Source organism: Acaromyces ingoldii, assembly GCF_003144295.1.
Source record: "Acaromyces ingoldii strain MCA 4198 unplaced genomic scaffold FA10scaffold_6, whole genome shotgun sequence".
Lineage (NCBI taxonomy): Eukaryota > Fungi > Basidiomycota > Exobasidiomycetes > Exobasidiales > Cryptobasidiaceae > Acaromyces > Acaromyces ingoldii.
This window is the reverse complement of record NW_020290252.1, coordinates 181176-192864: the sequence shown is the minus strand read 5'-3', so window position 1 is coordinate 192864 and position 11689 is coordinate 181176. Positions and strand designations below refer to the sequence as shown.

General features: G+C 58.7%; 6 protein-coding genes across 6 annotated transcripts; 3 read left to right on the top strand and 3 right to left on the bottom strand.

Moving 5' to 3' along the window:
* Window positions 1-90: 90 nt before the first annotated feature.
* On the bottom strand, window positions 91-2117 carry FA10DRAFT_276172 (putative FEN2-pantothenate permease). Its single transcript, XM_025523305.1, has 4 exons — window positions 1913-2117; window positions 955-1848; window positions 756-885; window positions 91-685 (listed from the first exon to the last, which is right to left on the bottom strand). Exons 1-4 carry the CDS (start codon window positions 2014-2016, stop codon window positions 335-337), a joined length of 1479 nt encoding a protein of 492 aa, XP_025374901.1. The 5' UTR covers window positions 2017-2117; the 3' UTR covers window positions 91-334.
* Window positions 2118-2511: 394 nt separating this feature from the next.
* Window positions 2512-3638, top strand: FA10DRAFT_281287 (L-asparaginase; the record flags this gene model as incomplete). Its single annotated transcript, XM_025523678.1, has 2 exons — window positions 2512-2925; window positions 2984-3638. The coding sequence occupies exons 1-2, from the start codon at window positions 2516-2518 to the stop codon at window positions 3636-3638; spliced, it is 1065 nt and encodes a 354-aa protein (XP_025374900.1). The 5' UTR covers window positions 2512-2515.
* Window positions 3639-3727: 89 nt separating this feature from the next.
* FA10DRAFT_269016 (FAD dependent oxidoreductase) lies at window positions 3728-5505 on the bottom strand. The gene is made up of 4 exons (XM_025522573.1): window positions 5333-5505; window positions 5221-5265; window positions 5053-5153; window positions 3728-4992 (listed from the first exon to the last, which is right to left on the bottom strand). Exons 1-4 carry the CDS (start codon window positions 5367-5369, stop codon window positions 3757-3759), a joined length of 1419 nt encoding a protein of 472 aa, XP_025374899.1. The 5' UTR covers window positions 5370-5505; the 3' UTR covers window positions 3728-3756.
* Window positions 5506-6270: 765 nt separating this feature from the next.
* FA10DRAFT_269014 (ribosomal protein S7) lies at window positions 6271-7415 on the top strand. Its single transcript, XM_025522572.1, has 3 exons — window positions 6271-6459; window positions 6521-6629; window positions 6831-7415. The coding sequence occupies exons 1-3, from the start codon at window positions 6336-6338 to the stop codon at window positions 7219-7221; spliced, it is 624 nt and encodes a 207-aa protein (XP_025374898.1). The 5' UTR covers window positions 6271-6335; the 3' UTR covers window positions 7222-7415.
* A 1024-nt stretch (window positions 7416-8439) lies between these two features.
* On the top strand, window positions 8440-10281 carry FA10DRAFT_174850 (heterotrimeric G-protein beta subunit (G-beta, Gpb)). The gene is made up of 3 exons (XM_025518257.1): window positions 8440-8697; window positions 8774-8883; window positions 8939-10281. Exons 2-3 carry the CDS (start codon window positions 8778-8780, stop codon window positions 9874-9876), a joined length of 1044 nt encoding a protein of 347 aa, XP_025374897.1. The 5' UTR covers window positions 8440-8697; window positions 8774-8777; the 3' UTR covers window positions 9877-10281.
* FA10DRAFT_269012 (hypothetical protein) lies at window positions 10263-11653 on the bottom strand. Its single transcript, XM_025522571.1, has 3 exons — window positions 11052-11653; window positions 10679-10989; window positions 10263-10601 (listed from the first exon to the last, which is right to left on the bottom strand). The coding sequence occupies exons 1-3, from the start codon at window positions 11592-11594 to the stop codon at window positions 10364-10366; spliced, it is 1092 nt and encodes a 363-aa protein (XP_025374896.1). The 5' UTR covers window positions 11595-11653; the 3' UTR covers window positions 10263-10363.
* Between the last annotated feature and the right edge of the window lie 36 nt (window positions 11654-11689).

Below are 11689 nucleotides of genomic sequence, written 5' to 3'. Positions count from 1 at the left end.
TTTTCTGCTGCCTGCCCACTTGCGGGTTTGGGTTTGGGGGTGGGTTTTTTTTTTCTTTTTTTTTTCTCCTCTTTCATTTCATTTTCCTTTCCTTTTGATGACAGCCAATTTTTGTATTCGCGCTATGGCCGAGCGGGCAGCAAGCAGCGAGCCCTCGGCGCGAGGCCGGTTAAGATACAAGAATTGCCATTTCACAAATACCGTAAGGCCGAAAGTCAGTGCTCACGTGAATGATGTCAGCGCTGAACCCGGAGCCCCCGGCCCGGGGAACGGCCGCGCAGCAGCAGCAAGAGCACGCAGAGAGAGGCAGCAGCTCCATGAGGTGGGGGAAGGGTCACGCCTCGTTTGGTGATGGCGGAGCGGGCCGCTTCTCTTCTAATGACGCCCGCTCTTCTGTGTCTTCTGGCCTCGGCGGCCCCGTCGTGGATGCTGGTGCGAATGCCAATGGGCTTTGCCGCCTTTCTCGGTAGTCGAGGTGTCGTGTGACGAGCGCCACGAGCACCGTGACGACGGCGGCGACGATGGTCGCGATCCACCCGCGGTGGAATCTGGGCGCCAAGTCGGCCGCAAAGAAGGTGATGGACCACCAGGCCTGCACGACGTTGGACCAGAGGTTCATCGAGGCAATGACGACGGCGCGCTCCTGGTCGTCGTTGCGCGTCACGGTGTTGCACCAGGCAAAATTCTGTGGTGCGAGATGTCAGCTTTCTTCCATATGACTGCATGAGAATGAAGTGATAGCAGTCGAGACTCACGGCGGCTTGGCCGGCGTATCCGACGCCAGAGATGGTCCATGCAAAGAACTTGAGGCCGTATGGCACATTCCAGATGAGAAGCACGATGGACGTAAAGATGAGCGTGCCAGCCATAACGAGATTGACAGGCCTGGTCCGGAGGGGAGCACGTTTCGTTGAGCATAAAGTGAATAAAGGACAACAGAGAAAGGATACTGACCAGCGCTTGCCCGTCATGTCACTCGCATTGGCAGCGAGGATGGTGGCGACAATGGCGACCGCCGTTGCGCCCAGCGGGTAGTAGTTTCTGTCCTGCGGCGGGTAATTCTCAGCCGCGAGCCAGAGTTGCATGAGGCCGTTACTGCCGACGCTCTCGAGCATGCTTGAGATGGCAAAGAGGGCCGAAAAGGCATACCAGTGCCATCGCCCCAGAACACGCCTGACGAGGTCCCAGCCGAGCTGTGTATGCGGCCGGGGCGGCAATCGCGCGACGGCGAGCTTGCGCTCAGCCTCGGTCAGGAACCACGCGCCGTTGCGGCGGCCCTTGGTGGGCGTGCCGGGAAAACAGAGGAAGCCGTACACAGCAATGGGCACGGCGATGAAGCCGTCGAGGAGAAAGAGCCACTGCCACGAGGCGAGCCCCCGGTAGCCCTGCAGGTTCTTGAAGATGGCGCCCTGGAGCACGCCCGAAAAGAGGCTGCCGAGCTGCGCCGATGAGGCAAAGATGCCCGAGCGCTTGCCCAGCTCCTCATCCTTGTACCACGAGCCGAGCAGGTAGTGGGTGCCCGAGAACGTGGAAGACTCAGCAATGGCCTGGAAGAAGCGGATGGCCATGACGTGGCCCGGCTTCGTCGCAGCGGCCGTCACCATCGAGAGGGCAGCCCAGACGAGGGACATGAGGGGCAGCCAGATGTATGCGGGGCACACCTGCAGCATCAAGTTGTTGGGCACCTGCCCGACGATGTAGCCGACGGTGAAGACGGTGTTGACCACGCTGTACTGGTTGCCTTTGAAGCCGACATCGTCCTTCATGCCCGAGACGTAGGCATTGCTGAAGTTTGTTCGGTTGAGGTAGTTGCTCCAATAGACGAGGCAGGTGAACGACAAGACGAACCTGTTTTATGCAGCTCAGCTCAGCCTATGTCTGCCAACCTATGAAGATGCAACGCGAGACGCACCAGTCAATCTTGAAGAGCAGCCGCCGCTCGGCCTTGTCCGCCGGCGGCTCGCCCCACGCGAACACCCTCAGCCAGTGAAGGCCCCTTGCGACTCGGCCTGCCATCCTTGCCTGTGCGCCCTTGCGCCACCAGAGGGGGAGAAGCGACAAAGACGACCGTTGAATAAGGCTATCGTGTCAGAAGGGAGGGCATCGAGATAGCAGAGAAGCACAGATAAGTTTAGGCTATGTTGGATCCGCGCGTTGTCCCGCGCGCTTAGGCTAGTCTAAAGTTGCGCGCCGCCTTTGCCGACAGCCAAGCGCGCAATCGAGGCTTGGGCAGCAGTGACATCGTCCAGATCCTTTGTGACGGGCGAAGGGGGGATGGAGGGAGTGGTTCTTCTGGCTAGGTCTACTCAAGAGGCTCCTTTTGTCCGCCGGCCAGCAATGCTCGGCCGTGAAAGCGCCTCACTATAGCAGAGAAGCAATCGATCATTAAGCAGATTGCGCTAAGAGAGTGAGATGAATTGCGAAGAGTGACCGGAAAGGTTGCCAGCCAGTGGAGTGAAAGAAGAAAGCAGACGAGTGTCACTACTGCTGCTAGTACATAAACATTACCATCATCATGGCCAAGCTGCTTGTGGCCCTCTGCTTGGGTCTGCTTACTCTTGTGACAGCCACGGCTGCTGACGAGCTGCCACGCGTCGTCGTCTACGCCACGGGTGGCACTATTGCAGGCAAGAGCAATGGCGGCTCGTCCGAGACGACGAAGTACTCTGCGGGCCAAGTCACGGCGCAGCAGCTGCTTGACGCTGTGCCAGAGATTGCCAACGTAAGCCACGTCGATGCGGTCCAATTCACCAACCTGGGCTCTAACCGACTCAACACTTCGCTCGTCCTAGAGCTGTCCAAGAATATATCTGCGAGCCTGGCGAGCGACAAATATGCAGGTGCCGTCGTGACGGTGGGCACCGACACCCTCGAGGAGGTGGCCTACTTTCTCGACCTGACAGTCGACAGTCCCAAGCCCGTTGTGTGCGTTGTCGCTTTTATTTGGCTCTTCTCATCATTGAAGCTGACTAAGTTTTCAAAGCATCGTCGGGGCTATGCGTCCCACGACAGCCCTCTCTGCCGATGGGCCCATGAATTTGCTGCAAGCCATTCGTGCTACCGTCCACCCCTCTTCTCGCTCGCGAGGCGCGCTCGTGGTGCTCAATGACCGCATCGGCAGCGCCTACTACACGACCAAAACCAACAGCCGGACGCTGGACACGTTTAAGGCCATCGAACAGGGCTACCTGGGCACCTTTGTCGACGGTGGCGAACCGCTCTACTACTTTACACCGTCCAGACCCACCGGCCGGCGCTTTTTCAACATCTCAGCGCTTCACATCTTACCGAAAGTCGACATCCTCTATAGCTACCTCGACATGGACCCTATGCTGCTGCGCCTCACCGTCGAACACAACGGCGCCAAAGGTATCGTCATTGCAGGCGAAGGCGACGGTGAGGCCGACCGCACATGGCTGCCAGAGATGGTGGGCCTCATGGCGCGCGGCGTGCCCGTCGTCACGTCCACTCGCACCGCTGCGGGCACCGTCGGCGCTGGGCTCAATTTTGGCAACGGCACAGCGTCGATCCCCGCCAGCACGCTCAACCCGCCAAAGGCCAAGATCCTTCTCCAGCTCGCTCTTGCGCAGCACCCCAGCGATGTCAGTGCTGTTGCCAGTGCCTTCAAGGGCGTGTGAAGCAATAAAACAGCGGCAGAGGGGCGCACCCCGTGAAAGCAAATGGCATTTGGGCGGTGCATGTCTTTCCCTCGCGCTGTTTCATGTAGCTGCCTCCCTACTTAGCATTGATTCAGATTCATTTGCACATTCTATCATGTTTTGAGATCTCACGAGGCCCGTCCGGACCTTCTTCGAGCCCGTTTGAGCGCTTTGCATCGGGCCGCCAGCGCCAGTGGGGCCGCATGAAGGAGCTGCTTGCGTCGCCGTTCTCGAGAATGTCAGCAGCGTGCTGGCCGAGGACGGGGAGGAACTTGGCGCCGTGGCCGCTGCCTCCTGTGCATACAAACACCGAACGGTCGGCAAACGTGGGCACGTAGTCGACCACAAAGGAATTGTCTAGCGAGTCGGTGTACCAGCAGAGCCTGGTTGAATGGTATGGCAAGCCCTTGAAGTCTGGCAAGAAGACATCGACGAATTGGCGAATGGCCTCGTCGGCCGACTGGGGCAGGCAGACGCTCTCTGCGGGTGGCAGGGGCACTGACCACTTGCCGTCCTGGCTGAATGGCGCCTCCCTTGGTGTCGGTTGGAAGTTGGTGAACTTGATGCCACGGTAGCCAATCTTGACCAGCCCCTCGTCCGTCCTCGGTAGCACATAGACGCTTCCCGTGTCCTTTCCAGCAGGATCACGCGGGGTGCTCTTCCATGTAATGACAGGAAACCTCTCTGGTGAGTATTTTTTCCACATTGTCTTGTCCTTCTTGTCAATCTTGAACGTCGCCAGGCTGCCCGCGGACGACTCGAGGTGGTAGCCCAGCTCGGGCAGGACTTGGGTCGAATATGACCCAGCAGCCACGACGACGACATCTGCTGGGTGCACCTGGCCATCTTTCGTTCTGAGTCCCTTCGCTCTTTTTCTGTCGTCGAGCACGAGGCTGTCAAAGGCACCCTCTTCCGGGCCAAAGACGAACTGGACTCCCTTGGACTGACTGAGCTGGTGGAAGTGAGCGCACGCCTTGCTGCACTTGACAAAGCCCGCCAGGGAGTCCAGAACAGCCTCGAAAGTGGCTCCATCAGCGCGATCGGGAATCGCAAACTCGAGCAGCTTGGCCTCCCATCCTTGCTCTTGTGCTCGTTTGCGGTCGTCGGGCTTGCTCTTGACGAATTGAGTGTCGCGCAGCCCGTCGCGCTCCATGTTGGCCAGTGTCTCGCGCTCGAGGGCACTTAGCTCCGACGATGGCTGGACGCGGAGCATGCCGCAGGGATCAAAGAGGAGGCGCCCGTCCTCGCTCGCCTTGTCCGTGTCTAGCCACGCCTGCCGGCTCTCCATGGCGAGGCGCTGGTAGTGTAGCTTGCTGCCGTACGATGCTCGGAGCTGCCCAGCACAGCACTTGTCAGCTTTCAAGTCGCCACATCTAGAAGGTTACTCGCTCACAATCTTGTTGTGGTCCACTGAGGCAGCCTGGACGCCGTCCTCGTCGGGCGAGTACCCGTTGTCGTCGTACTGGTTCCGATCAAAGACCGTAACAGTGTGCCCTTCACCACGCCCTACTTTCAGCGAGAGTCGAAGCATTGAAGGAGAGTCCTAAGGCAGACCACATACCTCTCTCGCACAGCGCCACGGCCAAGGACAGGCCAAAGATGCCCGCTGCGTATGTGTAGAGTGTGCGCCTGTCTCAGCTCCGGGGCACTTGCGGCGAGTGGCACTGACTCACCGCCCACGATGGCGACGCTCTTCTTCTCGTCGCCCATCCTGATGTCAGCCTACCTCTTCACCTTCGTTCGATGGCTGCCCTCCTGCTCGCTGTCGTGAAGGTGAAGGTTGTGAAGGCGGGCCAGGGGAGTACCTTCCTGCACACGGACCTCTCTGCACAGAGCTAGGCATAGGAAATTAGCGCCGCCAGGGTTCAGATGGGGCACGGACCTCTTTGATGGAAGCATGAATTAGCCGGTGGCTTTCCAGACCTTGCTGCTCTGGTCATGGCGGTGACGGCTTTCTCCGCCATTTCTCAAAAGAGAGGCCTACGGATTCAATCTTGAGGAGCTGGAAGAATTGGCAGGAGCTTGAGCACCTTGGACGAGTCGAGAAGATCGATCTATACAATAGACAGAATTCCACGATGCAAACACATTTGCGCCGAGGGGGCCTGCGTCTCGCGAGACAAGTCTCTCAAAAGCGCCACGGGAGAATGGAAGGTCGACAGAGGATGAGCCCGCCAGGCAAGCAGGAGCCTGCCGCTGGGTGAACGACAGCCCTGGTCTTTGTCTACGTCCCTTCTCAATTCTCAAAATTCTCAAAGGTGAGAGAAGTGTACTTCGTCTCATCGCCAGCCGTATCGCCAATGCCAGTCTCAGCAGGCCTCTCCGCAAAAGTAGAGCTGGCCACAAAAGTAGAGCCATTGTCCAGGGACCAGGGAACAAAGAGTGGGAGGCCCCCCAGCTTGCACGCCGGATGTCGCTGTCTCGACAAGGCTTGTTTCGCCCAGCTACTTCCAAGCGCTAGTCTCTCTCGCAGACAGGGCAAAAATATAATTCTCGAAGTCCAGCTCGGCCGAAAAAGTTTGCCACGCGACTTGACAGTTTTTTGGCCGCAGCTCGCGCGCCCAGGGCTCGGTGTCCTTTGGCTGCGACTTTGAGCGAGTTGGAGATTCTTCGTCGTCGTCGTCATCCGAAGCAAAGCCCTTTCCTTCAACCCCCCAACACCTACACCCGCACAACATGTCTGCTCGTCTTGGTGTTCCGGCCAGCGTCGCCGCCGTCGCGTCGCCCAACGTGGGCAGCGTCAAGCTCTTTGGAAAGTGGGACGCGAGCGAGGTCGAGGTCAAGGACATCTCCCTCACTGGTGCGTTCTACCTCTCGTCTCTAGAGACTTGTCTTTTGTCCTCCTACTGACTGTGACGCAGACTACATCTCGCTCCGCAACGCTGTCTACACGCCCCACACGGCTGGCCGTTACGCCAACAAGTCGTTCAAGAAGGCTCAGATGCCCATCGTTGAGCGCCTCGTTAACAGGTGAGCTTCCACAGGAGGATGTCGAGGATGGGAATTGGGTGGCGGGGGGCGACGAGGTGGCAATAGGACTTGTGGAAAGCGTTCTGCTGGAATGTGGACCACGGAGCCAGGGAAATGGGGAAGGAGGGCTAGTCGAGGAACTGCGAAAGATGCGAGAAGAAACATCATGTTACAGAGCAGCTGCTGACCCGTCTGCAACAGCCTCATGTTCCACGGCCGCAACAACGGCAAGAAGCTCATGGCTGTCCGCATCGTCGCCCACGCTTTTGAGATCATCCACCTGCTCACGGACCTGAACCCGGTCCAGGTCCTCGTTGACGCCATCGTCAACACGGGCCCCCGCGAGGACTCGACCCGTATCGGATCGCAGGGTACTGTCCGTCGCCAGGCCGTCGATGTCTCGCCGCTTCGCCGTGTCAACCAGGCCATCACGCTCATCACCACTGGTGCTCGCGAGTCGTCCTTCCGGAACGTCAAGTCGATTGCTGAGTGCCTCGCTGACGAGCTGGTCAACGCCGCCAAGGGCTCGAGCAACTCGTACGCCATCAAGAAGAAGGACGAGCTCGAGCGTGTGGCCAAGAGCAACCGATGATTCTTCCACAGTCACGCATATAATCACATCACATTTACACACACACACGCACACTCAGTGGAGGGGGGGAGAGGCAACATCAACATCAACCGAGGGAGCGCCGTGCTTCTACGGGCGGCTTCATGTATTCAGATCACTTCTTTTCTCTACTTTCATTCCATGGCTCATGCTGCATCGCTGTCGTTGCCTCTTTTGTCTTCTGACCTCTTTCCTGCCCTGTCCTGCCCGGATCGCGTCTGGTCGGATAAGCTCTGAATCCACGTTGTCGGGATGCCGTGTCTTCTCGCCGATCGTCGTCTTGACTTCGGGCCTTGCGCCCTCGGCGCTGTCCCTTACGTGTGTGCTGCGTCAGTCTATTATCACATATCTGCTTGCTTTTGACAACGAAAAGCAGGCAGCAAGATGAAGAGAACGCAATAGAGATTAGAGAGGTAGTTGGTCGTGCTCTGGACACGCGCCGTATATTCGTGGTGGCTTTGCCATGCGGGCGCCGCTGGCTCCGATAGAAGAAGCCTCACCGCTCTCCCCCAAAAGAGGCAGCTGTTATTTTTCTGTTTTCTATCATTGTCTTTATCCCCTTTGTTGGCAACACGCAGATAGGATTTGTATTGGTTAAAAGAAAAAGAAAGGCTGCTTTCTCCCGATAGTAGTATTTGAGCTAAATGTCGCGCCAGGCTAGCAGGTTCAGTAGTTCGTGCCCTGGTCCAAGCCAGAACGCAAGCGCATTTGAGAATTGATTGATTCCCTGCCCTAGCCTAGCCTGTTAACTTACTGTCTGCCCCTGCTGCTGTATGTCGACTGGCCCTTCTTCTACCCCCCGCCCTCTTGCTCGATTACACCGCCCGCGCCCATCAAGCAGCATCAGCCCTTTCTTCTCCGCCTCTTCTTCTTCTTCTCTCCATCACTCCTCACACCGTCGTCCTCCGACGATCTGCACTGTGAGCGACGAGGAATAGACGGCGGTAGCAGCAGCAGCAGCAGCAGCAGCAAATTGAGGCACGAGCCGCCGCGCGCTCTCGTCCCCTCCTCCTTCTTTAAATCTCCTCCTTTTCCCTCTCCCTTTCTCATTCGTCGTCGGCCCCTTCTTTCCGACTCTGATCCGTGAACCACATTGGAGACCCGCCCGCGCTCGCCTTTGGAATTATTTTTCCCCTCCTCTACGACACCACACACAGCGAAGAGGGAATTACGCTATTCGTTCTACTCCTGCCCAGGCAAAGCCCCCCTCGGCTCGTCGTTCGTTGCCCCGCCTCTCTCATCTCCCCGTCGTCGCTCATCAGAGCTCGCACGGCTCTTGAAGGATCCATTGGCGGCCTCCTCAGTAGCTTAGGAAAGGGGCCACGACTCGTGCTGTGCGACAAGAGGCAGAGACCGTTCGCCGCCCTCCTCTGCTGATTTCCGGTCGCCGTCCGGGACAAACTTTCCACCCACATTCCTAGATCTCGCGCACTTGCCAGACGAAGTCGGCGCGTCAAGGTGAGTCCAGGACAGAGGACAGGAGCGCAAACGTACGGAGAGACTGACCTGATCTTTGGTGGTTGTGGTGTTTCAGCACAATGTCGGGGACGGACTTGCAGGAAAAGATTGCGGCGGCGAGGAGAGAGGCAGATGGGCTCAAGGACCAGATCAAGAGCAGGAGGGACAAGATGGCAGATACCAGCTGTGAGTGTGACGACGACACCGGGTCTGTGGAAAGGTGGACTGAGACAGTCCGCAGTGAAAGCAATGGCCGCAGGGGAGCTGGAGCCGCTGCCGAGATTGTCGATCAAGGTCCGACGAACGCTCAAGGGCCACTTGGCCAAGATCTACGCCATGCACTGGGCCATGGACAAGCGGCATCTTGTCTCGGCCTCGCAGGACGGTAAGCTGATCATCTGGGATGCCTACACGGCCAACAAGCTCCACGCCATCCCGTTGCGGTCCTCGTGGGTCATGACGTGCGCGTATGCGCCTTCGGGCAACCTCGTCGCCTGCGGTGGTCTCGACAACATCTGCTCCATCTACAACCTCAACTCGAGAGAGGGCTCCGTCAAGGTGGCTCGGGAGCTGAGTGCGCACACGGGCTACCTCAGCTGCTGCCGCTTCCTCAATGACCGCCAGATCCTGACATCGAGCGGCGACATGACGTGCCTCCTCTGGGACATTGACGCCGGCGTCCGCGTCCAGGAGTTCAACGACCACACGGGCGACGTCATGAGCATCTCCCTCTCGCCGCATCCCAGCATCTTTGTCTCGGGTGCCTGCGATGCCGTGGCCAAGCTGTGGGACATCCGGACAGGCAAGTCCGTCCAGTCCTTTTCCGGTCACGAGAGCGACATCAACGCGGTCCAGTTCTTCCCCAATGGCGACGCCTTTGCCACGGGCTCCGACGACGCCTCGTGCAGGCTCTTTGACCTGCGTGCCGACCGGGAGCTGTGCCAGTACACCCACGACAACATCCTCTGCGGCATCACCTCGGTCGGCTTCAGCTCCTCGGGCCGCGTCCTCTTTGCGGGCTACGACGACTACAACGTCAACGTCTGGGACACACTCAGAGTCGAGCGGGCCGGCGTGCTCGCCGCACACGAGAATCGGGTCAGCTGCTTGGGCGTCAGCAACGACGGCATGGCGCTCTGCACGGGAAGCTGGGACAGCAGGCTGATGATCTGGGCATGAGGAAAGAGAAAGAAAGAAACGAAGCAAAAAGGTCGCATATACCCTTCCTCCTTCCTCTCCCTCTCCTCTTCCTCTTCCGCTTCCTCGTCACTCTCCTCTCTTTTGGCCTCTTCCTCCTCTTCCGGCCATCCACCCAGCAGGTCTGCTACTTAGATCCCGTCTCCTTTTCCTTCATCAACGGGACACTCTCCATCCTCGGCTGACCCGCTCATACGCTCTCTCCGTCCTCCTCACCGTCTCTCAAATCGCTCAATTATGTCCGTAACACCTTCTTCGTCACTCGAGTCTTTTTTAGCCCCTCGCCACTTTCCTCCTGAAAGTATCTCTACATTCTCCCCTGTTGTCTCTCTCGATCAATACACAATCGTCTTTTCACAAGTCTTGAACCATCTTTTCGTCACACGTTGTAATACAACCTCTCGGTGGGGGAGGTGAGTGGACCCTATTATTGGTGAATGAGTGAGGGTACAGGTGTCAAGGAAAGCGCCTAGTCGAGCATGGCCGGTGGGGCCTGGGTATCTTTGCGCTTCTGCGTCCGGGCCTCTTGCCGGCGCGCAAAGGCCTTTGCCTGCCGCCGCAGCTCCGGGTCCTCGGCGAGCGTCCGCATGGAAATCTTGGCGCTGCACGAGCTCGCGGGACAGACGACGTGCGTCGTCCGTCCGCCCGTGTTGGAGGCGAGAAAGTCGTGGATGGCCTTGCGCTCGTATGCGTGTGCGCACACGGTGCTGTTCGTGGACAAGTCGAGAGTCAGCGTGTGATTACTCTTACGTTGTGGCTTATCGAGAGAGAAAGCAACACTCACCTCCTGACGGGATCCTCCATGATTCTGAGGCTGAGCGGGCACTTGAACGAGCGAATGGCACCGCGGATCTCGAGGTCGGACTCGTCGTCGTCGTCGCCATCGCCAGCACCACCGGCACCCGCTTCGTCGCCGGGCACGGCCGGGATGAAGTCGGTGAGGGGCGGCATCGCGTCGACGGAGATGGCCTGCCAGATCTTTGTTCGGAACGACTCGTAGTCCTCCTCGGCTCTATAGCGCTGGCGTGGCGTCTTGGCAGCGTAGATGTCGAGGAGAACCTTGCTCTGCTCGACGAGATCCTTTGATGCTTGTGTCTACGTTGGCATCCAGTCAGCTGTTTCGTAAATGTGAGTTGTTGGTGCGTCAGGCAACTCACATACTCCTCGCCCTGAATGACGTTGCTGTGCATCTCCTTCAGGACCGACTGGCGGAGGTTGTAGCGGCTGCGCAGATCGAGGAGCTCGCGCGTGTCCTCGTCGAGCGACTGGAGAATGTCGTCGTGGCGCATGCCTGCCTCATCGTCGACAAAGTCGAGCTCGGCGCGCCGCTCGGCACAGTCCGAGAGGATGGCGAGCACCGTGGCGATGCCGTCCTGCACGGACGAGGCGTCCTGGAGGAGCGTCTGCGTCACCACGGCGCTCTCGCGGCCCGCAAAGGGGTGGTGCCGGGTCTCCCATGCTTCCAGCGCTGTCCGTATCCGTTCGGCTGGGTTGGCTCCTTCGTCGTCCTCTTCGCCTTGCTGAGCGTTGCTTTGTGGCTCCTCCGTCTCGTTGCCAGCCTCGGCTGCCTCTCCCTCCTCCTCATCTTCATCTATGCGGCGCCGCGATGACGAAGCGACAGGCGCCTGAGACCGGTTGCCTCGACTCGTATTGATCGAGCCAGAAGCGGCTGATCGCCTCGTAGACGACACGCGCGGCATCGTCTATATGTCTACCCTGTATGCGCAGCTGCTGCGCCTAGCTAGCTAGTGTTGGTGGAGACAGGCCTTATTCAGAAAGAAACGCGTCGCGGAAG